General features: G+C 35.6%; 1 protein-coding gene across 1 annotated transcript in view; it reads left to right on the top strand.

Annotated features, from left to right (window-relative positions):
• LOC150095956 (uncharacterized) overlaps window positions 1–22,669 on the top strand; it is a 115,026-nt gene extending 92,357 nt beyond the window's left edge. Inside the window, exons 7-9 of the mRNA XM_090409442.1 lie at window positions 1,269–1,536; window positions 21,868–22,065; window positions 22,300–22,669. Coding sequence (XP_090265568.1) covers window positions 1,269–1,536; window positions 21,868–22,065; window positions 22,300–22,394 — 561 coding nt within the window. The 3' untranslated portion in view covers window positions 22,395–22,669. The remainder of the gene's footprint in view (window positions 1–1,268; window positions 1,537–21,867; window positions 22,066–22,299) is intronic.
• The last annotated feature ends 3,958 nt before the right edge of the window (window positions 22,670–26,627 follow it).

The raw sequence follows: 26,627 nt of genomic DNA, 5'->3' as shown, positions 1-26,627 counted from the left end.
GTAACTAAAATGTATGCACAGCTGACAACAGTAATTGTCTTATTTCATACCTGCTGATAGTATATGCAAAATCTGAACTAAAAGTGGATATGGAAAGTTGGAAAAGAAATATTACAGATTTCTTTTTTAATTTTCCTAGATAATATCATTTGTTTATATTCATTCTAACAACACAACTTAAATGTTTTGATTGTGTTTTTCCATTTGCCCTGCTTCACGCAAAACTATTAAACTGAGAAAACATGTTTTCTCAGTTTAATAGTTTGTATTAAACTGATAAAATATGAATTTTTTCTTCATAAAAAAGTATTTAACATTTTAGATGGGAAGATATAATTCTTCATATTCCATTTCTCCACTTTCTATTGTACCTGTTAATACAAGACCAGCAGCTGCCCAGCATCCCTTACTGTGTAACTGCAAACACACCGAACCTGATTTTCCTCTTCCTCTTTTATTCCATCTACCTCCATCCTCTGAAACACCACAAAAAGTAGTTCCAAACAATTACAGCATGTAACTCCTCAAAAAAATGTCACTCAACTTCTGAGTCTTCACCTGCATCCTAGACAAGGCACTGATGTGCTTACTCAGACTCGAGAGGTCCTTTGATCTCTCGTGTCTGGGATAAAAAGAAAAAAGATAATAAAATACATAAGTAGTTAACATTTTCTCTTCAATACTGCCTAAAAAGTACTCATAGCATTAACAAAAATGATCAGGTCCAGGAACACATGCAATTCACAGACTATTAACAAAAATACTATTAACCCCCCAACCAGCCACGATGTCTATAGACATTCAGCTAAATCTGGATATGAAACTCTAACACCCATTGAATAACATGGATAAGAAGTGCAATTTGGTGTCACTATTTCATCCATATCGGCTGGTAGGGAGGTTAATAGACAGTGGATAACCTAATATGATCGGTGGATTAAGTGTTACAGACAGTGAGTTGTGTAGTGTGGAGTATCCTCTAGTAATAAGTCCTTAAACTCTATAGAGATGTTATGTAATAAAAACATCACCAAATATTCTTATTTGTTACCAAATAAGAATATTTGTGCTCTATGTAGGCTGACACTTGACTAATGTGATGTTTGCTTGATTGGTGATCCGGTACAGCCCTGAAGGTTGATAAAAATTAAGCATGAGAAGGAAATGCTAGTACAGATGATTAATTTAGAAATACTTGCTTTTTTTTTTTTTTTTTTTAACTGATCCATTAAAACTCTAGATAAAAAAAATTGAGTTTCTCTATTTAGGAAGATCTTGTGAGGCAAGAACTCAATAAAAAGCATGCTGCTTCTCCTCAAGTTCCTCCAGGTGCAAGAATAATTCATGTTAGTCCAACACACAGCACAAATGAAGAACAGCAAGTAGCAGGTTGCAGTATTACTCCAGAAGCCATGCCAAATACATTCTCAGAATCTGAAGGTGACAGCAAGGGTCTTAGTTCTACAGATGTGGAAGGTGATGTGGTTAATGGAGGTCTTTTATTATCCTTATCTCCACTTGAAGGAGTTCCTGAAAGTAAGAATGCTTTCCATAATTTTTAAATTACACAGATTACTTGGTATAGAATATAATGCTGTTCTTATAAAAATTACTTATTTTCTTTTTTTATTAAATGGTAAATGTATGTGATCCTTAGTCTATGCTTCCAACTGTTTTTATTCCTACGTTGCTTACATTCCAAGTGTTCTTTTCTTTTGGCCAGTCCAACAACCTAATAAAATAACTTTGTCTGTCTGTAACTATTATATATATACAGGGTGTTCGGGATAAATTTGACATATTTATAATTAATTATATTTTTCCGTAAGTTACATGTATTAACACACACTTCTCTTCATTTAAAAGTTTGGACCCTTCTTCATTCACATACAAGATGTCAGAAAGGATGGATAGCTGGAACAAACCTGAATCATGGAAGAGAATAACTTGTATCATGATGATTCGTGCCCGCCATCAAAATAAGGATATTATGACTGCTGCCCAATGCTCCCTGAATACAGTAAAAACAATCAGGCATGAACTAGAGACTTGCAATGGTGACTACGAGGATGTAGCAAGAAGAAAGATCCCTAGCAGACGATCTGATTGCGTTCGTACAGCAGAATTCCTCGCAAATCTGCAGGAACAGGTGTTGAAGAACCCTGGCATTGGAATTCGGGCTTTGTTCGTGGAGTTGCTAACTGTAGTCAAGCCCTGGATAACAAGGGTAGGCAATGGTAGGCCGTATGTATGGCAGCAGGATTCGGCCCCTTGCCACACCTCTGGGAAAAGTCAAAAATGGTTGTCTGAAAATTTCTACGACTTCACCAGTCCAAATGTTTGGCCTCCAAACTCCCCAGACCTTAACCCCATGGATTATTTTGTATGGGGCGCAGTTGAAAAAGACACCAATCGCACTTCCAGTAATACAAAAGCCCAGTTAATGGATAAAATTAAAACAGTTTTTGCGGCCCTTCCCAGGGAGACTGTAGCATCAGCTTGTTCGAGGTTCCGAAGCTGAATTGAGGCTGTGATCGATGCTAATGGTGGTTATTTTGAGTAAATCTTGTTGATAGTATTGTAATTAACTCTGCCTGTAATGTTTTTTTGTCAATTCATTAAATTTAATAGATACAAAGAAGATTTTCTTTTTCCTTACGAAACTGTCAAATTTATCCCGAACACCCTGTATATAGATACACACAAAATTATATATTATGAATAATTTGTTGCATTTATTATTATTAACAACATGCCTCCATTTGCACTCTTGCTTTTAACCATTCACAGTTTCTATATTCGCCACACTCTGAGGCCATGCATTTAACTCGCCAACCACTCTCCATGCAAAGAACGTGCTCCTTACTTCCTTGCTCATACCCTCCTTATATAGCTTCAAGAGATGACCTCTTGTTTTACTCTGGTCTCTCTCTACTCCATGAGGGAGTTGTTACCAACTCCCTCACCAACTTGTACATCTAAATCATATCCCCGCCCCCCTCTCCTTTTATTCCCAAGGCTCTGCAAATTGTATTCCCTGAATATATCTTCATATTTCACATTTCATAGACTTGACTCATTCACTGACTCAGTGAATCTTCTCTTCACCCTCTATAATATATCTTCATACCCTTAAAACCAGAAGATCAAATCTGTACATAGTAGCCCATGTGCAGCCTAATCAAAGCTTTATACAAGAGAACCATAACTTCTTTGCTTCTGCATATCAAGATCCTTCTCATCATTGCTGTAATCTGTTGTGATGCTCTCGTAATTTTATCCATGTGACCACTAAACTTTTAAGTCTCTATCCACTACCACTTCCAGTCATCTCTTCCATCTCCTTCAAAATTTCCTGATTAGTTGTATACTTTGCATAGATCCCTGCCTACCAAATTTTAAGACCTTATACTTTTCAACATTAAGATGTTCAAGTCAGGAAGTGTTTTGCACATTCATCGTACCGACAGGACTTCTCATTACCATTTGTGTGCCGCTTCTACATTGTGCAGGCAGGCTTTTCACACTGTCTTAGTTGCAACCCTTTCAGTAGAAGTTTATTGCCACTTTCTTGTATGCCGCTCTTGTGTCAGGCTGCGGGTGACCTCACTGACACAAAGTTTATGTGGCATGTTTGTTGCAGCTCTTTCGGTAGAATTTTATTTGGAATTGACATTTGTGATCTGTCTTAATGACATCGAAAATTTCGAATTCAATCAAATAAACACTTATTTCACATAATTGAAAATTTGGGCAAATCTTAGGACAATTGTTTTTAGTTAGATACTGTGTTTGGCAGTACAACAATGAAAAATATTTTTGTTTTTGCTTGAGTCTATGCAGCATAGTTTCTGTGAGGAAGAGACATGTTTCATTAGGCAGTGCAGTTTTTATCCCAGTTGTCTCTAAATGCACTATTTGTTGACAAATAGTGCATTTAGAGACAAATATATTACACAGCCTAAATATATTACACAAATATATTATTTAGTGATACAATAAAACTACTTATTTTTCTTGCATCTGCAGTGTAGTGGCTGTTAGTGATTTATATTTTGCAAACAAATCCCTTTCCATCTGTTCATAAGTTTTTAATTATGCCCATCATAAATGCAAATATGAGAGTCTAGAGTTTATAGGATCACATATTTTTCATTCCACATCCCAGATATTTATAATACAAGCACACATACAGGGTGTTCGGGATAAATTTGACATATTTATAATTAATTATATTTTTCCGTAAGTTACATGTATTAACACACACTTCTCTTCATTTAAAAGTTTGGACCCTTCTTCATTCATATACAAGATGTCAGAAAGGATGGATAGCTGGAACCCACCTGAATCATGGAAGAGAATAACTTGTATCATGATGATTCGTGCCCGCCATCAAAATAAGGATATTACGACTGCTGCCCAATGCTCCCTGAATACAGTAAAAACAATCAGGCATGAACTAGAGACTTGCAATGGTGACTACGAGGATGTAGCAAGAAGAAAGATCCCTAGCAGACGATCTGATTGCGTTCGTACAGCAGAATTCCTCGCAAATCTGCAGGAACAGGTGTTGAAGAACCCTGGCATTGGAATTCGGGCTTTGTTCGTGGAGTTGCTAACTGTAGTCAAGCCCTGGATAACAAGGGTAGCCAATGGTAGGCCGTATGTATGGCAGCAGGATTCGGCCCCTTGCCACACCTCTGGGAAAAGTCAAAAATGGTTGTCTGAAAATTTCTACGACTTCACCAGTCCAAATGTTTGGCCTCCAAACTCCCCAGACCTTAACCCCATGGATTATTTTGTATGGGGCGCAGTTGAAAAAGACACCAATCGCACTTCCAGTAATACAAAAGCCCAGTTAATGGATAAAATTAAAACAGTTTTTGCGGCCCTTCCCAGGGAGACTGTAGCATCAGCTTGTTCGAGGTTCCGAAGCAGAATTGAAGCTGTGATCGATGCTAATGGTGGTTATTTTGAGTAAATCTTGTTGATAGTATTGTAATTAACTCTGCCTGTAATGTTTTTTTGTCAATTCATTAAATTTAATAGATACAAAGAAGATTTTCTTTTTCCTTACGAAACTGTCAAATTTATCCCGAACACCCTGTATAATATCACAGATGCAAATTATTCATAATCCATTTTACAGTACTGAAAGTGTTTTTATTCATGTGTATTCTTTCTCTTCCTTATGTTTGCTATTCTTTACATCTTTTAGTAAATCAAGTACAGTAACTAATAATCAAATATATCGTTCTCTTTAATTATTGTTTTTTTAATATATTTTGAAAAGAACATTCCTTTTCACCTATCCCCCTCTCCTCAATGCGGGGAATAGTTACAATCAAAGATACTGTTACAAAATGTCCAACAAGCAGAAACAAAATTGCTGGTAAATTTGCTCACTTTGACAGATGGTTGGGTTCATGGCGAGCAAGCTATGATCGCCCCAACCTGAACTTGTTAAACTGATATCTCCACTCGTTTGTCCACTTGCAGTTGATTATTATTTGCAAAATATCTTTCAAGATTTCTACCTCTTATATACCACCTCTTATATAAAAATAGTTTTCACTTCAAAGAAAAAATTAAAGATCCTCATCTTCAAGAGTCTGAAATGATGATTTCCTTTAATGTAGTTTCATTGTTCACAAATATACCACTTCAAGAAATTCTACCGCTTTTACAAGTAGATTTCTGTTAACATTGTCAATTTATTCAAGTTTACTGTCATTACTGACTACTTTACTTGTGTAATAAATTATTTCAGCAGATCGAAGGTATTGCGATAAGTAGTCCTATATATCACCTGCTTTGGCTGATTATTTTATAGAGCATTTAGAGGATTGGATTTCTGACACCATTTCTCCTTGACCTTGTATTTGGCTACTTTTTGTGAATGACATCTTTGCAATCTGGTCTTACTCTGAAACAGAACTATTTCTTCAGTTTCTGGATAAAAAACTCCTTATATACTTGAATCAGGTTCACTATTGAATGTGAATCTAACAACCATCTTTCCTTTTTGGATACTTTAGTATATCATAACTCTGCTGGTAATACTGAATTTTCTGTTTACAGGAAGCCATCCTTTACAGGCAGATATATCCACATATCTTCACATCATCATCCTTCACAGAAAATAGGTGTTATCAGGTCTTGTACATCAAGCATGTGCAATTTTTTCTTCTGAGTCTCTTCTATTAAAAGAATTACATAAAATAAAACTTACTCTATTACTTAATGTGTACAGCGAGAATTGATACAGAAAATATTTGATAATTATCATCCCTCTTCCAGATTGCAATCTGATGTTAAAAGGATCAGCATACTCTATCTTAAGGGAACATCTGAATAAATGGTAAAGACCCTTTGCAGATATAATTTGTACACCACCTTCAAACCAGCCTGGAAGTTTTCATCTTTCTTGCCACCTATCAAAGAATACATTATCACCTTTGTCTTTGCATGGCGTTTATCAATCCTGTTCTTGTTATCTTTGCTACTTTGGATGGAATGGCTGTTTCAGTACTATTGGAACTGAAGAACATTAAGATTATAAGATTTTTGGAATCTGAGGGTTAAGGCTTTGCTTCTCATGCCATTGACACTAGACATAGAGTTCACTGGAACTATACCAAGATGCTACACTACAGCAGGTTAAATTTGACTGTCTATATTTTTGAATTGTGAAGCCCTATGCCACCATCCTAATCTTATTCATCTAAGTTTTGAAAAGTGATTGCTGTTAATTGTTAACTGTCTAATGCACATGTCTATTAACATACAATAATAGTCACAAAGAAGTCCTCTACGATAATACACTGCTAGAGATCTTCCTCTTCTTGGAATACCACTCCTCCATATACAATTCACTGATAATAACTGTCTGACAACCAACCACCTATCCAACTTATTAGTCTTTAATCAAATTCCATTTCAATTTAGTTATCAGCTTGTCATGTGACAATTCATCAAAGGCCTTTGAAAAATCAAAGTATATCACTTATATGCATCTCCCTTATCCAGTTAGTTAGTCACCTTGTTGTACTTTGTAAGCAGACTGCTAAAATATGACCTCTCCTTAACAAATCAATGCTGCCTATCATAGAGGATATTGCTGCGGTCAACCTAATTCTGAATCCTAGCCCTCACCAACTTCTTCAACAATTTAACCATAACCCTAGACATACCCAGACCAGCTTACAATTTGTAGCCTTAATCTTATCTGTCCCTTTTTATTCATTGGAATGATTTTACCCTCTTTCTACCTTGAAACCTGCCCCATTGCAAGACTCATGTTAAACAGGTATGTTGATGGTGCTGCTAACTCCCTAGAGCATTCCTTCAAAACACACTGTGATATGTTGTGAAGTCCTACCTTATTAACATCAAGCTTAATTCCTCACATACCTATTGCTTGCTCACAATCAGTCTCTTCTCCACTATATCCTCTGCATTCAAGCTACTCATGAGTTGCATTCATGAGGATGAAATATCCTGATAAATTGCTCATTGAGTACTTCAGCTATATTCTCTGCAGTAGTATTTTCATCCACTGACATCACCCTTCTATAAGCATTTTTCTTCTACTTTCCTACTTTTTTCCACTGGTGATATGCTGATGATGCAAAATTGGGAAGGGCAGTGCAGACTCAAGCAGATGTTATGACCTTACAGGAGGAGGACTTGAATAGATTGCATGAATGGGCAGGTAAGTGGAACTGTTAGTTCCATGTTGCAAAGTGCAAGGTTTTGAAATTTGGTAAGCAACGATGGGATGCAAAGTATACACTTGATGGGGAAACTTTAAAGGAAGTAGAGGAGATGAGAGATCTGGAAGTGGTTGTTGGACAAGGACCTGAAATTCAGGGGCCACATTGCACAAGTTGTGACGACATCACATTGGATTATGGCAATGATGCAGAGGACCTGACATGCAGAAATAAATAGGTTATGATGCCATTGTATAAGACCTGGATCAGACTTCATATGAATTATTGTGCACAGATTTGGTCACTGGGTTTTCATTGTGATGAGGATATGTTAGAAAGGATCCAGAGAAGATTCACAAAGGTGGTCTTTGGAATGTGGAGTATGAGAATAGATTGAGAGAATGTAAATTGCAAAGCCTCATGAAGAGGAGGAGGGGGATATGATTGAGACATAAGTTAGTCAGAGGTTTATCAGGTTGACATGGAAGAGATTTTTTCATAGAATGGGAGAGGGGGGTAAAAACAAGACACCATCCATGGAAACTGTATAAGGAGAGTGGGACTGAGGAGCAGGTTCTTTACATGGAGAATGATTGGTGAATGGAATGTGTTGCCTGAGTGTGTTGTGAATGTAGATACATTGAATGAGTTTAAGGCACTGTTGGATGAGCTTTATGTGTGATAGTGTGTACCTCCCATGATGAGGATCTGACTCCATGGAGATCAGATGTTAATAATTTCCACATATCAAAAGAATACTCTAAGTTTTGTTCATGGCCTAATTAACTAATTTCTGTCCAGTCTGCACTTTCATTATTATTAGAGAATTCATGTGTCTATTGGCATAATGTTTAGGGCATCTCTCAATGAATCTATGGACTCCATGGATTGTCCATATAGTAATAATTTTAATAATTACAGAAGGCTGACATCAAGAAAAAAGGAAAAGTTGGTCCTTGTTGGAGATCTAAACAGCAGAATAAGAAATGAATTCCAGTCATTCTGAAATTTTTGGGGGGAAAATTTGAAGAAAACATTAAACTTCTACTGCTAATAATAGTAAGTTCCTGTTGGATTTCTGTTCAGGATATGGACTAGTCATGACTAATACTATGCTCCAACATAACGATGTGCAATAATTCACATGGAGTGACAAAATAAGAAAAGTATCATTGACTGTATTATTGACAGTGATATCTTTGCTCTGGTTTGGGACAATACAGGAGATTTGAAATAGGAATTAATTGCCATTTAGTTTTGAGCAGAATAAATGTGAATTTCATATTAAAATGAAAAATATTTACAAAAGTTTTAAAAAGAATCAAAGTGAAGTAGATTTCTAAGTTGAACTGTCAACTCAAAGATCAAGGATGTTGGTGAAGCAGAGGTGATAAGTGAAATAATTGATTGTTTTGAAAGGTGAGCCATCTGCATCGAGAGAAGATATGAAAATAGTTACTGATAAAAGCAAAAAGAAGAGTGAGAAAGTAAAGATTGCGAGTATGCTGCCTTGGTATAATAGAACTGAATTGTGAAGGGCCATGATTGCTAATGAGTCAATGAGAAGATTGTGCAAGAGGAATGGTATGAAGTATATCTTCTTCTTTTTCATATTCAAGATGGGTTCAGTCCCATATGGATAAGAGCTTTCCACCATTCTCTGTCCAAAACAACCTCTTTCATACTTTATGGAAAATTATGGAGACAACTACCATGTTAAACCAAAATGAACACTCGACGTTTCGACCTTCATATCAAAGAAGTCATCATGTGTAGCACACACACACACACATATATATACAGAGAAACAAGCTGTACCACAATCTACATGGTTTGGTAAAGTTACTGACCAACCGTTACATCAATTATTGGCCTGACCTCTGGTGAAAAAAAAAAACCTTTACTACATCAAAGCTAGAGTCCTATTATTATCTGTTAGGTTTACAAAATTAAATGAGGCTGGAGAGCAACATGTTTTTATATATATATATATTATAATTAAAAAAAAAAATAAATAAATAAACTGTGATTATACATTTATATTAAACTAAAGTTTTGCTCTAAGTTGTTTCCATAATTTTCCATAATGTATTCTGATCACCGTGTAAGCATGAAAGAAAGGAACTGCTTTCATATGCTAGCAGCTTTGAATTCAGTACAATGTATTTCTAAGGACTTAATACCATGTTTCATACAATGTGACCAAACCAATGGAGTTGATGGTTTTTAACTGTATTAAGAATTGTTAAGTTAGGGATATTCAAATCTTGCAGCACCTGTGTATTAGTTTTATGTTCTGTCTAATGAGTTCTGTTTATTTTCCTGAAGCATTTCATTTCAAAAGCAAGTTTCCTCTCTGCTTTTTTTTTTTTTTTTTTTTTCAAAGGTCAAAGTTTCTGTTCTATATTGAGCTATACTTTCATATAATTTTATTTTTAGGATTGCAAGAATTTTGTTGTTTTTCCAAATTTTATTAAGTTTATTCATCATTGAACATGCTATGGAGAATCGGTGTTTTATCATTGCTATGTCATTTAAATTTGAAGTCAAATATGCTCCTAGGTAATTAAAACCATTAACTTGTTCTGTGATTTTCTGATTTAGTGTTATCTGTATATCTTCCAGGTGTCTTCCAATTTTCATTATCTTTGTTTTACTTGAATTTATAATCATATTATAATTTCTGCAGGTTTCTTAAAATTTTGCCAGCTGGTATTGGAGATTTGATATGTTATCTGTTATAATTACTACATCATCTGTGTATATGATAATGTGATTGATTTTCCATTGACTTTTTATTCCTTTTGTTGGATAGTGCTTCTTTAATGAGTTAGTGGATGAAAATATTAAAATGGCATGGGGAGAGAGTGGATAATCCTTGCATAACTCCTCATTTGATTTCAAATTTTTTTAGTTGTGATATTTTTATATTGAACTACTGCACTTGACCTATAGTAGTTTGAAATAAATCTTATTTTTTCAAAGTCTATATTTTTCTTTGTTAATATTTGAATAAGTTTTCCTCTATTGACAGAATATGCAGTTTATAGATGAGTGAATTTGATAGACAAAAGAATTTGTATATGCCTTATGGACTGCTTTTGAATGGTTTTTGGAGTTAGATGTTTGGAGAAGTTGAAAATGCAACATCAGAGAAACTAGAAGCACTGGGGGAGGGTGCAGTCAATTGCGGGTGAAGCCACCTCTTGTACAAATGTATGTGTACAGAAATGATTATGCAATGCCAAATGCAGTTTTACAGGTTTCAAATGTGAATGGGTTGGTAATGACATTACGCACAGGTAACTATGAGCCCAAGATGTTGAAATGCATGTATATGAATGCCAGAAGTATTAGAAATAAAAGGAAGGGGTATTTGTCATTGGTCAACTTGACTGGCCAAAAATTATATGCAGCAGTGAGACCTTAGAATGTAAGAGGTATTGTATTTTCAGGACAGATAGAGGGGTATAGGATAGGAGGAGAGGTATTGCTGATAATAGCTGAAGAACTTCAGCAAAAAAAGAAAAAGAAAAAGACAGTAAAGTGGATTTTAGGTCTTAGGGAGATGGCTCATTAGAGGCTATCTGGTATGAGATAGAGATCAATACAACAAAATTTTGGTTGTTTAAATTTTATCAGGATCTGAAAGTTGGGTTAAAATTAAAAAAAATAGTTTATCAAAGACTAGAGAACACAGATATGAAAGTTCCAAGAAACATTAGGGGAGTAAACAATTACCATTCATGGTAGAATCATATTAAAAATAAAGACGTAGTTTATAAAAGTTTTAATATAAGATATAGGAGTTTTTGGCATTGGCAATTTCTGCAATTCATCTGATGATAGCAGATGAATTGCAGCCAAAAAAAATACGAGATAGATAGGAGGTTGGCTGTTCATTTGAAGCAGTTTGGTGTGAGATCAAAGCCAGTAAGACAAAATATACAGTTGATTGTTGCTATAGGCCTAGAAGGGGGGGGGGGGAAATGATTTAGAAAACATGCATTGGTACATTAGTACCAATGGGTGCAGGTCAAGTGATTATTTTGAAAGAAGGAAGAAAGATCACATGGCAGGAAGGAAATGGAATTTATACACCTACTAAGAAATAATTACTTGAGACAGTATGTGATGGAGGGGACTCGGGATGTTAGAGTATTGGACCTGATCATAGTATCGGAAGAGCTATCCATAACCACATTGCCTTTGATTGGCAGAAGTGACCATACAGTCTTGACGTGGGAGATTGTAAAACATGAGGAATATTTTATCAAGAAGGGGTATGTGTGGAACTACAAGACTGGTGATTCAAACAAACTTAGGCAGAAGCTTGAATCTGTGCTATGGCATAAAATCCTGCAAGGGAAGTATAATATGTCAGTAGTGCATGGGAGATAATTAAGAGGGATCTAGAGGAAGCAGTATTAAATTGTATACCTAACATAAGAAGGGTTAATCAGGTAGGAATTAGATGGATGGATGAATGATATCATTAAGCATGAACTGCAGAAGCTGTGGAGAGTATATAAATAGAAAGATAAACAGTAAACTCATGAACAGTACTAGGATCAGGCAAAAAAGGTGACCCAGCATGGTAAGGAAGGCAAAATCAGATTACAATAAGAATCTAGTCAAGCAGGCCAAAGGAAATCCCAGAGTTCTTTCATCACATGGTAAGTAAGAGAAAGAATGGCTATGGAAGATTAACCTTAATGAGTGCTAATGGTCACAAGGTGACCGAAGGAGATATTGAGTTACAGGGACCACTTTGTAAGGGATATCATACAATTGAGGTTAATGCTGTCACATATACAACAGAGACATATGTGGGAACAGAGGCAGATGAATTGGAGATTCTTAGGATATTGCAGAATCTCAATGTAAATACAGTTATGGGTATTAGATGGGGTATCAGCTCACATTTTGTGGGAATGTGCAAGGGAACTGGCAATGCTTCTGATGGCTGTTTAAGTCTCAGCTCTGGTCGAGTTCCAATGGAGTGGAAAGAGGGCAAAATAATTCCCTTGAATAAGGTTCTAAGACCTCAGTAGCAAATTATAGACCAATCAGTATCTCAGGAGTAGTGGCAAAAGTACAGGAAAATTGGTCAAAAAGAGGATTCAAGAATGGGCAAATAAGAATATGATAATTATTAAATCACTTAAGGAATTGACAACGTATATAAGAATATAAATTAAATTACACTTTAATAAATATTTCCGATATTTCAGCAACGTCACGTTGTCATCTTCAAAAGGAACTTACAAAAAAGCACGTGCACGTAGGCGCTACAATACAGTAACTGAGAATGAAGTGAGGAAGCTATTGTTCTCCTAAAAGTCCTGATGGTGCCCCCTAGCGGGCTATGTAGGTGTTCTTGGCCATTGGGCTGAAGGTCTACTGATGTAAGTCTCCCAATTTGGGGCAGTCTCATGCAACCAAATTTGTTGAGGTTTGGAGAGTTTCTTAGGGCTGAAGCTGATTCCATGAATAGGCTTTTGAATTTGAACTTGCTACGGTGTATTATTGTAGCTTTCTTCCGTCGTATTCTGTGGCGTGTATCCAGAGCATGGTCTGCAAGATCCAAGTGGCTGTACTTGTGAAACTGGATGTAGTCCTTGTGTTCCGAAATTCTGATATTCGTTTTGGGGCAGTCTCAAGATTGCCCCAAATTTGGGAGGCTTACATCAGCAGACCTTCAGCCCAATGGCCAAGAACACCTACATAGCCTGCTAGGGGCACCATCAGGACTTTTAGGAGAACAATAGCTTCCTCACTTCATTCTCGGTTACTGTGTTGTAGTGCCTACATGCACATGCCTGTTTTGTAAGTTCCTTTTGAAGATGGCAACATAACGTTGCCGAAATATCGGAAATACAGTGGTGTCTTGGTTAATGATGGTAATTCGTTCCAGGATTACTGTCTTTAACCAAAACTGTCGTTATCCAAGGCACGATTCCCCATAAGATTTAATTGAAAATTGATTAATTTCTTCCGGCTCCTCCCCACAACCATAGTACATATTAAAAATGCAGATAAAACTCATTTAAAATGTCATAAAAATATGGTAATTATCATTTATTTATTATACAGTATATTTGCTACAAAAAAATTAACATTAATAAAATGAATTGTTCATGAAAACAGTTTTTAATTATCAATCTTAACCAGAAGGACAATTGGGCTCACTTCGGAGTTTTTTGACAAATGGACCTGTAAAAAACACGTCTGGGGTTGTTTGCTTCTGCCTCTTTTTTAAAATGTTCCTGAAAAACTGCATGGACTTTCATTAAATAGATCTGCAGTTCTGATAACCTCAGATTTGTTTGGATTCCATTTCATAGCAACAATTTGAACTTCCTCCCACTTTTCCAAGACATTTTTGATTTCAGCAGTCGTAATTTGTTTTTCGCTCCATCCTTATCTTCCGATGAAATTTCCATTTCCTTTTCTTCACATTTCTGCTTGAAAAGTTCTTTTAGCTCGTCGGTAGTCAGTTCTCGGTCATGCATCTCCAATAATTCTTCAACATCTTCTTCCTCTACTTCCAAGTTAAAATCATGAACATCTCTGATCCAAGGTTGAATCAGAGATGTAGTCTTGGAAGGAAGAAAAATCGCCTTGATAAAATCTAATTCCTCTAGCAGCTCTTCTTGTATGTCCGTTGGATGGCCAAGTGCATTATCCAAGGTTAAATGTCTTGTAGAGGCAGATTGTTTTGCTCAAGATAGGCTTTGACAGTTGGTCCAACACTTCGCAAACCCAGTCTCTAAATTCTATTCTTGTGACCCAGGCTTTGCTGTTAGACTTCCACAAAACACCGAGATTGGATTTAGAGACATTCAGCTTTTTGAATGGTCGGGGATTCTCTGAGTGGTAGATTAACATTGGTTTTGCCTTCCAGTCTCCACTTGCATTTGCTGCTAAAAGCAATGTTAACCTATCATTCATTGTTTATGCCCAGGAAGTGTTTTTTCTTCTTTTGTGATAAATGTCCTGTTGGGCATTTTCTTCCAAAATAACCCAGTCTCATCACAATTGAAGACTTGTTGAGGTAGGTATTCTCCTTCTTCTATAATTCTTGTAAAGCTATTGACAAATTTATCTGCTGCTGCTTTGTCAGCACTAGCTGCCTCTCCATGTCTGACCACACTATGAATTCCTGTTTTTTTTATAAAGTTGTCAAACCAACCTCTGCTACCTTTGAAATCATCATCATCTATCTCAGAACTTGATCCCAAAGTCTTCTTTTTCAAATCTTGATAAATCTATTTAGCTTTCTGACAGATTGCATTTTGAGATGTAGTATCACCGCCATTTCTCTTTCTTTGATTCAAATTAGTAATAGATTTTCCATTTGCTCGAAAAGAAGCCCTCTGACATTCCACCCTGAAGTTCCCTTAGCAACCTTAACTACCATAAGTTCTTCTTTCTTAGCCAAAATGGTTGATATTGTAGAATGACTGGTTTCATATATTCAAATTAGCTGCATAACTTTCACACCTTCATGATGTTTTGCTATTATTTCTTTCTTCTGTTCAATAGAGAATATTTTTCTATTTTTTTTTTTCCCCTCACTAGCTTTCTTTTTGGGACCCATTTTGTCGCATGGTGAAAAAATTCACTCTATGAAAAAAAGATATGCAAAATACAGTATTATTACAAATTGTACAATACTAAGACAAGGGATACAAAGAACATATCGTCACCTAAAATTAAAGTAAAAGTTCAAAAAAAAAAAAAAACTTTTTGAAATTAAAGTTAACAGTTAAATTCGAAACCTACAATTTTTGACTTAGTGCAATTTGCTTGTAAAGTGACGATATTAGATAGAGCACTTACCGTAACATACACTGAATAATAGCCTATAGATACAACGATTATTATACAGATGAGATTTGATTTTGCCTTTTGATGGCGAACGAACCGTGACACACCCGCCGATTTATTGTCTATATCAGTGATGGCGAACTTATGATGCGCGTGTCAGCACTGACACACCCTGGATGTTGAAAGATATCGGTATTCTGATAAAAAAAACTGCGATAAATCGTGTAAGATCACTCTCAGTTAAGGCCATGGAACGGAAAAGTCATTAAATGTCATGTAAGTTAGTAATTTCACTTTATTAAATTAATTGTACACCCCTTGAGGGTACATGTCAGGAATTTGATGATGATGATAAATTAATTGTATAATATGAATTCATAGATTTTATATCAATGTCCTATTAAATAAATAGCCTAATATGATATGTATAAGTCACCATCTATGATTATGTAGTTAAATTTATAATGCATGTATGCAAGTGGCACATCAACAACATCAATATTTAAAAAAAAAAAAGATGTTTGACACACCTGGGTAAAAAGGTTCGCCATCACTGGTCTATATGAACCAACACAAAAAAATAAATGCTTAAATACTCATTTTCATCATAAAATGCATTTATAACCACAGATTTTAAAATAAAGCACAGTACACTACAAGAAAAGAAACAATAAACGGAAAACGTAAACAGCCGGCTATGATGGGTCAAACATATCTGAGGCTTCACAGCTATGCCGCGTGGCTGTTCTCTATTCGACAGTGTCTTCCCGTGCATGGCTGAGTGCGATCAGAAAATTCTGGTTTTTTAGATTGGATAGAGGCTCACATAATTGAGAGTTGTTAACCAAAGCCTGTGTCGTTAACCAAGAGATTTTTTTCTTACAGCCACTCGTCATTATCTGAGGCCATTGTTAACCAAGGCACTACTGTATTTATTAAAGTGTAATTTAATTTATATTCTTATATGCGTTGTCAATTCCTTAAGTGATTTAATAATGCATAACCAACGTATAATCTTATCTACGAGAAGAATATGATAATGTATGAGGGGCAACATAGCTTTGTTAAGGATTGGTCATGCATTAGTAATTTACTAACATTTAATAATACAGTGGCAGCTGAGTTGGATAAAGGAAATGGCTACATGATGTTTCTGCTGGATTTTGCAAAAGCATTTAATAGAATACCACATGAAACTCTGTTACACAAATTAGAACAAATGGGGATGGATATGACATTGGTTTTATGAATAAGAGGGTGGCTGCTGGAGAGATATCAAAAAGTGGTATATGGAGGAGCAGAATCCAGGTGAAAACTAGTGACTAGTGGTGTGCCATAAAGTTCAGTGCTAGGACCACTACTGTTTAATTTGTATATAAGTGATATAGGAAATAATTTGAAAGGAAATATTCAGTTCTTTGCTGATGATGAAAAATTAGGTAGAGTAATAAGTATCAAGGCAATGTGGAGAGCTTGTAGATTGATTTAAATATGCTGTCAGTATGAGCAAAAGATAATAGGTGTCAGTTTAATGTGGAAAAATGTACAGGTAAGTATCTTGGGATAAATAGATTACAACAAGCTGTGTACCACATCGATGGAGCTGTACACCAGGAAATAGATGAATCTAGAGATTTAGGGATGGTAGTAGACAAGAGGACATATTGTAAAGATTGCTAAAGTAGCTCATAAATTTACTTGGCTATTGAAGAACACACTAACAAGTAGAGATAAGAAGTTGCCATTTCTCTTTATAAGGCAGATGTGGATGATACATCCACATCTGGATTACTGTGCTCAAGTCTGGTTCCCCCCACTGGTTTTCTTGGAGATGAAGAAGCAGTGGAGAGGATTCAGAGGTGAATGGCCTGTGGAATATTCCCTATGAGGATAGATTGAAGGTGTGTGGAATGCAGAAGTTGGTTGATAGGAGAAAAAGAGGGGATATGATAGAAACATTTAAGTTACTTCATCATCATCATCAAATTCCTGCCATGTACCCTCAAGGGGTGTACAGGATATGATAGTACTACATGAAAAAAATTACATCGTTATTAATTTCCTATCTACAATTTTCCTCCAAATCAGTCTGTTACTTGTCAAGACTCCAACATTATCAGATTTTATATTTCTATCGTCTAAAGCACTTTGTACTGTATCAATCCACCTATATCTTGGTCTTCCTCTGGGTCGTTTCGCTGCCAACCTGGCAGAGAACACTTGTTTTGCTAATCTTTCCTCACCCATTCTGTTTAAGTGACCATACCACCTGAGATTAGCTCTGCTAAAACATTCCTGGATGCTGACAATGTCAAGTTCTTTCCTAGTATCCTCGTTTTTAATATGATATTGCCATTGATGCCATCTGTTCACGCCTATAATCTTTCTCAGGACTCTCATACCTGTGGTCTCTAGTCTTTGGTCAAGTGTTTTACTTCTGACCCAGCTCTCAGATCCATAAGTTAAAACTGGTTTGAACACTGTCTTGTATACAGCTAATTTAGTGTTCTGACTAATTTCTCTCTTATTCCATATGAATTTATTCAATTGACTTTCCACCATACCAGCTTTGCTGATTCTGTTGTCTATTTCTATATTTAATTTACCATCTTCAGTAAAAATCGTGCCTAAATACCTGAAATGTTTTACTTGTTCCACAGGTTCTCCATTCACAACACAGTTGACATTTTCAATGATTCTGCCTATTTTCATTGTCTTTGTCTTTTTATTGCTGACCTTCATACCATATCTATTACAACAGTTATTCAATTTAGTCAGAGAATCTTGCAGACTTGTAGCAGATTTATTTAGAAGTATAACATCATCCGCATAAAGCAAAGAGCTGACATTAACATCTCCAATTTTGATATCATGTTTAATACCACTTTCCTTCATAATGTGATCCATATAGATAATGAATAACAGAGGGGATAATGTACATCCTTGTCTCACACCAGATTTAACATTAAACCATCTTCCTGTACTTCCTTCAATTCTAACTGCTGACTTATAACTCAAATAAAGACTAAGTATTGCTTGATATAATGCCCCATTGACACCATATAACTGCAGCGTATTGAATAGCTTCTCTCTTGGCACCCTGTCATATGCCTTTTCCAAATCGACAAAACTTAAATACAGATCTTTGTTATATTCCCATGCTTTCTCGACTATTTGTCGTAAAGTGAAAATCTGAACCTGACAGCCTCTATTTGGCCTGAATCCAGCTTGTTCTTCACTCAGCTTTTCTTCCACAATTCTCAACCGTTTCTCAAGTACACTTGCATAGATCTTGCCAGGAACATTCAGTAGGGAATACCTCTGTAATTCTCACATTCAGTTTTATTTCCCTTTTTATATATGGGTACTATGAGAGCTCTACTCCAATCATCGGGAATTCATCCTTCTGTCCAGGCTTTCTGAACTATGCAGTGCAGTCACTGTAAGACTCTTATACCACCATACTTCAGCATTTCTGGTCGAATATCATCTATTCCTGCTGCCTTTCCACATTTCAAGCCTTTGATGGCTTTTTCTACTTCAAGTATGGATATGTATTCCTGACTGCATGCCTGGTCAGTGTTTTTTACCACTGTGCTGTCATCACTGCTTGTTTCATTTAGCAGGTTTTCAAAGTAATTACTCCATACTTCAAGGATATCTTTTTCTCCTGTTTTCATGTCACCTTTATCATCTCTGATTCCTTTTACAGCACTTTTTCCTCCATTCTTAAGCTTCTTTAACAACCTCCAGAATATTTTGCCACCTTCTTGATATTTATTTTGTATATTCTTGCCAAAGTCCTCCCATGACTTTTGTTTGGCTAGTTTTACACAGTGTTTAGCATTTTTGCATTTGTCTCTATATTCTCTAAGAGCACAAGCTGACTTATTTGCCAGGAACTTTTGATATGCTTTCTTCTTTTCCTTCACTGCCTCTTTAACTTCCTGTGTCCACCAGGGAGTTCTGATTTTTTTATCCTTACAGACAACCTCACCACATGCCTCTCTGGCAGAATCAATCAATGTTTTCTTCAGAGTTTGCCACTGAATCTCCACGGTTTGATTCCTGTTCTCAAACTCTTTCATTTTTTCTTCAATAATCTTTGTGTATTTTAGTCTACAGTTCACATCTGAGAGCTGCTCAACTTTTATTTGCTTTAAAACTTTCTTACATGTTATTCTTTTCAATATTAAATTCATTTTTATCCTGCTCAAGACTAAATAGTGATCACTTCCAATTTCAAATCCTCTGTACACTCTGGTGTCCTGCACCGGGGAGAAAACATCACTATCAACAATAACATAGTCAATGAGACTTTTTTTATTCCTAGCCTCTTCTCTCCATGTGAATTTGTGCACATTTTTATGGTGGAACATGGTGTTAGTAATAACCAGTCCATGTCCTGAGCAGAAATCCAACAGATATTTGCCATTATTATTCGCTTTGCTCTTTTCTCCAAATTTTCCCAAAATATTTTTGTATGTCTAACAATCATTTCCTACTCTGACTTAAAGGGTTTTATATTGATGAAGGGGAAATGTTTCAACACTTGACTAGAGGGAGCCAGATCAAGATGGCATCCTTGGAAGTTGAATAAAGGTGCAGTTAGTAGGGGGTGTGAGGACTAGATTTTTTGCTTGGAGAGTTGTGAATGAGGGGAATGGGCTACCAGAGTCAGTCGAGAGTGCTTTGTCTGTTAATGGGTTCAAGGAGAGGTATAATAAATTGTGGGGATAGTTTGAGTCTGCTGCGATATGTTGAACACTTAAGTGTGCTCTCCATAGTGCAGTTGTAAGAACAATGGTACATTGCACCCTTCAGTTGGAAAGGACCCAAGTTCAATTCTTATTGTGATGCAAGGAATCTTTATATTTCCTTTTGCAGTTGAAGATAAGTTAGCTGACCTCATATGGAGGTAGCAGGGTTTTTTCCTCTGAGAAACTTGTGTTTCTCACCCTGCATACAGGCAAATCGGCCAGGACAACACATTCATTTTATAGACTGAAAAAATACTGTTGGTGGTTGGCATTGTGTGTAGTTGGCATTTTGGATTAAGTGGTGGAGATGGTGAGTTCTGAGTAGAATGCCCTCCCTCTGTGAGTCCTTGGAGATGTTGTGTAGTAGTAATGATTAGTAATAGTAAAACAAGTGTTCTTTGCAAGGTTGCAGGAAAATACCCAGAGAATGCCCAAGATCTAGGCTATTGATACCATTAGAGGTGTGTTGGAAGACTGAAATATAAGATCTGACTTTATAGGAATCCTGACAGATATCAGAGTAATTTTGAAGAAAATTGTTGATAGGAATTTAACAATACTGTAAATTTATCAGGTAGTTCTATCATCATGTCCTGTACATTCCTTGAGGGTCCATATCAGGAATTTGATGATGACATAAATAAATTGAATAGGCGTTTTTAATTTCGGATATCTCAAAAAGCAAATGCATTCAACTCTCATTTTATTTTAAATATCCAAACACGGTAATGAAGAGAATGGTGAAACATTTAAGTGACAAAAAATTAAAAAAAAACAAAAGTTACATTGTGTAATTGGCAGAACATGGTACTTTGTGATGGGATTAAGCTTGTATTTAAAAACAGAAAAACACGTGTTGAACATGAGCTTCTCTCCACCTCCTCACAACTTTTAAGTGATGTGGCCAGTAGCAGCATTTGTACTTTGGATAGCAGAGGTACTATATATTGCTGCATACAGTGACTGCTGCCCTTGGTAAAAAAAAAATATTGATGCATTCATTTGTGAAACATACTACTGTAATTTTGACCTGTTACATTATTCAGCCAAAGAATTTACAGTATGCAATTATGGAAGACCTAAATGAACTGCAAGTTAGAATTTTACTGCAATAAAATTTTTACCAGCAGTATTTTAGTACTTTTTTAATTGTTCTTTTTTTTTTTAAACTGAAAAATTGAATGTAGATCAGGTTAATAAGCAAGTATATACAAAATGCAGATATCTTTATCTTAATAGCCACATTCACCAAATCATAATTGCAGTACGACTAGAAGCTATACTAATCAAAAAACTAAAAATAAAGAGATAAATGAAGATTACTATATTAATGATTACTTATAAACAGCATTAGGAATGCAGATAATGAAAATATATGCATATGTATATAAACATATTCTGTGTAGTTAGTGAATTAAATTGTGGAGAGTAGAGTGCTCACCCTCAATGAGTCCGTGGACTCCTTGGGGGTGTCACGTCATAATAATAAATTTTTCCTTTTTATTAATAATTAAGGGTTGGATTGACATATTTAAATAACATATCAATACTGATAATAGGTTCAAGAGATAAAAAGAAAAAACCAAAGAAACTTAAGAAGCATTTCAAGAATAAAGTGGTACCAGGAAATTCAATCCTTCCTGATTTGAAAACAAGAGAATTACCACCTTTACGACATATCAGTAGTAGTAGTCATGATACTTGGAATAACAGCCAGGACTCCCTAGTGCCTTTGCCACCATCACCAACATATCAGGGTTTGTATGTGGTTTGTATAAAGAATTTGGAAAAGTAATTGTACTAATTTTTCATTAGAATTTAAATATGATTACTTGTGGGCTACATCTGTATATCCAGTGTATTGTAAAAACTTTTGATTTCAATTGCAGTATGGCTGTGATTAAAACTAGTTAAATTCTGTTTGGGAAAAACACTTTTGCTAAGGGGAAAGGAAAAAAAACATGAATAGATCATTTCTCTTTTTCTTTCAGGGAAAGTAAATTGGGCTCTTGCAGAAGAACTGATACCATTTGAAGAAAGAGATGATCCAAGGCAGCATACCAAAAATGAAAGTGTAGTTCGTTGAAGAGAGAGTACATTTAAGATCTCAGAAGCTCTCTAACAGCCATTCAGCCATTGATGAATCATCAACCTGGATAGCTTAGAAACTGTTTCAGTTACTCCATCCATATTCGATGATGTCAAGGCAAACATATTTTATGCAGTGCTATTTGTCATAATCTTATTATTTTCCCCCCCTTTTTATAGCAGTTTTAAGAAGTTAAAGATGATCTGTGTAAGTCTGAACAAAACTGCACTGTGTTGCAACCATCTAGTCATTTTTTTTTTCTTTTCTCAACATCTTGCACAAAGCTATTATTGTTGGTGCTGTATAAGTAGTGTTTTTAGATAATGAATTTTTACTCTTTTTTAAAATGAATATTGATGTAAATACATGTTTTATAATAAGTGCAATTTTTGATTTTATTTAATGCACCTCTTCTATTGAGGTCTTGATAATGAAGTCCTATTGAAAATTGTACTGTATTTTGTAAATCAAGGATACCCTAGCAGAAAGTAGAATTAGCAAGGCTAATGATGGTCTGGTTAATTACATTTAATAAGTTAAGGCATTCAGAGTTTTTTCACTTTTGTTATCATATGCTTGTTATGCCTTACTGTTGAAATTATTGTTTGTGATTTTTCTACAATTATTTATTCTTGACCAAGTTAATTGTATTGTTTTTTTTGACTGAGTTTTATATAGACAGTCATTCAGTTATTGCTGTGTAATAGAATATTTGCATACATCAAGTGCTGTTTTACTTTATTAGTAGCGTTTGTGTGGGTGCATGTGCATCGCACTCATGTACATGTATTAGGATGTTATCTGATGATAATGTAAAGCTAGTTTGTTTTTAACTTTTGTTTTAAATTAAAGATTCTCTTTTCAGTACGATATTTACAAGTTTTGCATGCACTAAATCAAAACTAAATTTTGCATTAAGGTTAAAAAACTATACAAATATGAAATACATAGTGGGGGGGAATTATATTAGGTAACACAGCAATCCCTTGATTAATGTGTTCTTTAAAACAGGCACATTAATCGAAAATGCACTAATTGAATATAATAACCTATGGGAAAAATTTCTTTTTTGACTCTTACTTTTTTTTTTATAAAAGAATTAGGGTATATCTAAGGGCCTAGTTAAAGGAAACCCATGAAGATGAAAGACAATAAAACATTCAGAATATAAATTTATTATTCTACTTCTTAACAAAGAATTGAGCTAATGTAATTTGGTGGGCATTCTGTATAGTATAATATAGAATATATATAGTTTTTCAAGAAGCTTTTTATTTCAAGTTTTTCTTCCAATGAGATTACTTTTTGAATCTTTTTCACACTTCCACTTTTTTGCTCACTAATGCTTTTACTTATGATGAAAGGTCATGGGAAAATATTTTAAAATAAAAATGTAAGGAAAACAATTGCAAAAGAGGCACAAGAGATGATCAACAAAATGCTATGTAATTAGTAGACAACATAAATTTTGGCGGTAAATTTGGAACACAGCATACATGGAAATTATTATTATTATTATGGGCAACTCCAAGGAGTCGACAGACTCATCGAGGGAGGCCCTAACATCATGTCAAGAACAACTATTCGTCTTTCACACAGTATCTATCATACCTCGTGTTAAACTCATTCATGGTCATAGCACCCACAACAGACTCTGGCAGCTTATTCCACTCATTTACCACTCTCCAAGTAAGGAACCTAGCTCTAACACCCTTGTTAACCACATTTTTGCCCAGCTATCCATGTATGGCCCCTAGTCCTCCCACCACCACCAGCCCTATTCTCAAAAATATCTTCTGGATTAATCTTATAGAAACTCTTCAGTAATTTGAATGTCTCAATCATATCACCCCTTTTCCGCCTATCAACCAATTTTTGCAACCCACAAATCTTCAATCTGTTTTCATAAGGTTCATTCCACAGACCTGCTATCATCTTGGTCACTCGTCTCTGCATCCTCTCCTCTCCCCATCAAGAAGAAACCCTGGAAAGAAACTCTTTGAGTTTCATGCCGAATATAATAAATATATAAAGTACGGCGAGTTTCTTATTTCTCTTTGAGTTTCTTATTCGGCTATGAAACAATATGGGATGTAATATCCCTTAACTTAAATAAGTTATATGTCGCCGAATTGAAGCCTTTGGCTCTTCATATAATTAATAATTTATTAGGACACCTTCTTAGCAATTCTCATAGTAGGGTATATGTAAGTTCTGTTTGCTACAAACTTGGTATTTCTAGGTCTACCTACTCACTGATGAGACCTCAATAAAGGCTGAAACCGGTCTGGGTAGTGACCTTCTCTCACTCATAATGTAGAACAGTAATACAGCTCCTAGGAGCTGGGTTTCACATTAAGGGGAAATATCAAGAATAGTGATCGGAGCTTGCTCCACCCTTACCATGGGTTGCCTCAGTGTTGCACTCCCTAAAGGGTCAGTTGTAACACTATCCAGGTATTTGCTTATGCTTGTACTCGCCAAACTTTATATATTTACTATATTCGGCATGAAATTCTTTGAGTTTCTTATTCGGCTACGAAACAATATGGGATGTAATATCCTTTAACTTAAATATAGATAGAAAAATTTTTAAAATCTGACACACTAATCGAGGGATTGCTGTAGTTTTAAAAATATATAAAATTGCATTGCAGCCACTCTAGTTCATTCAGTAATGATAACATCATCTAGTTAGAGTGATGTGGTTATAAATTTTGTGTAGGATGCAAAAAACCTTGATAAGGGAAAAGAACATTTTCAACCAAAGGTGAGTTTATCGATCTCATGTGGTAGTGGTGATTTTTGATTTTTTCTCCCTCCTGAGTTTTTCATCTGCAAGGTAGACAAAACAGCAAGAGAACATGTGTATTTCATAGACATACAGGGTGTTCGGGATAAATTTGACATATTTATAATTAATTATATTTTTCCGTAAGTTACATGTATTAACACACACTTCTCTTCATTTAAAAGTTTGGACCCTTCTTCATTCATATACAAGATGTCAGAAAGGATGGATAGCTGGAACCCACCTGAATCATGGAAGAGAATAACTTGTATCATGATGATTCGTGCCCGCCATCAAAATAAGGATATTACGACTGCTGCCCAATGCTCCCTGAATACAGTAAAAACAATCAGGCATGAACTAGAGACTTGCAATGGTGACTACGAGGATGTAGCAAGAAGAAAGATCCCTAGCAGACTATCTGATTGCGTTCGTACAGCAGAATTCCTCGCAAATCTGCAGGAACAGGTGTTGAAGAACCCTGGCATTGGAATTCGGGCTTTGTTCGTGGAGTTGCTAACTGTAGTCAAGCCCTGGATAACAAGGGTAGCCAATGGTAGGCCGTATGTATGGCAGCAGGATTCGGCCCCTTGCCACACCTCTGGGAAAAGTCAAAAATGGTTGTCTGAAAATTTCTACGACTTCACCAGTCCAAATGTTTGGCCTCCAAACTCCCCAGACCTTAACCCCATGGATTATTTTGTATGGGGCGCAGTTGAAAAAGACACCAATCGCACTTCCAGTAATACAAAAGCCCAGTTAATGGATAAAATTAAAACAGTTTTTGCGGCCCTTCCCAGGGAGACTGTAGCATCAGCTTGTTCGAGGTTCCGAAGCAGAATTGAAGCTGTGATCGATGCTAATGGTGGTTATTTTGAGTAAATCTTGTTGATAGTATTGTAATTAACTCTGCCTGTAATGTTTTTTTGTCAATTCATTAAATTTAATAGATACAAAGAAGATTTTCTTTTTCCTTACGAAACTGTCAAATTTATCCCAAACACCCTGTATATATTTTATAGATAGGATTATATGCCCTGTTTTATATATAGTATTCATTTGGTTTTTACGATATCAAATTGCATGGCCAGTGACATGCTGTTGAACCTAACATGCTATGGGAGATGATACAACTGCATTATCTTAAACCAGTGTTTCCCAAAATTGTGGTATGCATATCCCCAGGGTACACAAAAGGACTTTAGTGGGTATGCAGGCCTTTTCTTTTTTAAATTTTGATTACTTTAAAAAAACATATTGTTGCAGTATAGGTTTGTTCTATAAATAATTTTTCCATAACTAAAAATCAAAAAGAAGTTTTAAAGTCTCTTGGCATGTATCACTGACCTCTGTTAGAGCTGTGTTTGGTTGATGGCATGATTGCATTCCAACTGTGTAGTTTGCATTAAGTTTAAATTCATACAGTTTGAATTATGTGG

Source organism: Typopeltis vanoorti, chromosome 19 (genome assembly GCF_054136105.1).
Source record: "Typopeltis vanoorti isolate ZY-2024b chromosome 19, IOZ_Tvanoo_1.0, whole genome shotgun sequence".
NCBI classification, from domain to species: Eukaryota; Metazoa; Arthropoda; class Arachnida; order Uropygi; family Thelyphonidae; genus Typopeltis; species Typopeltis vanoorti.
This window is presented reverse-complemented; position numbering and strand designations above follow the sequence as displayed.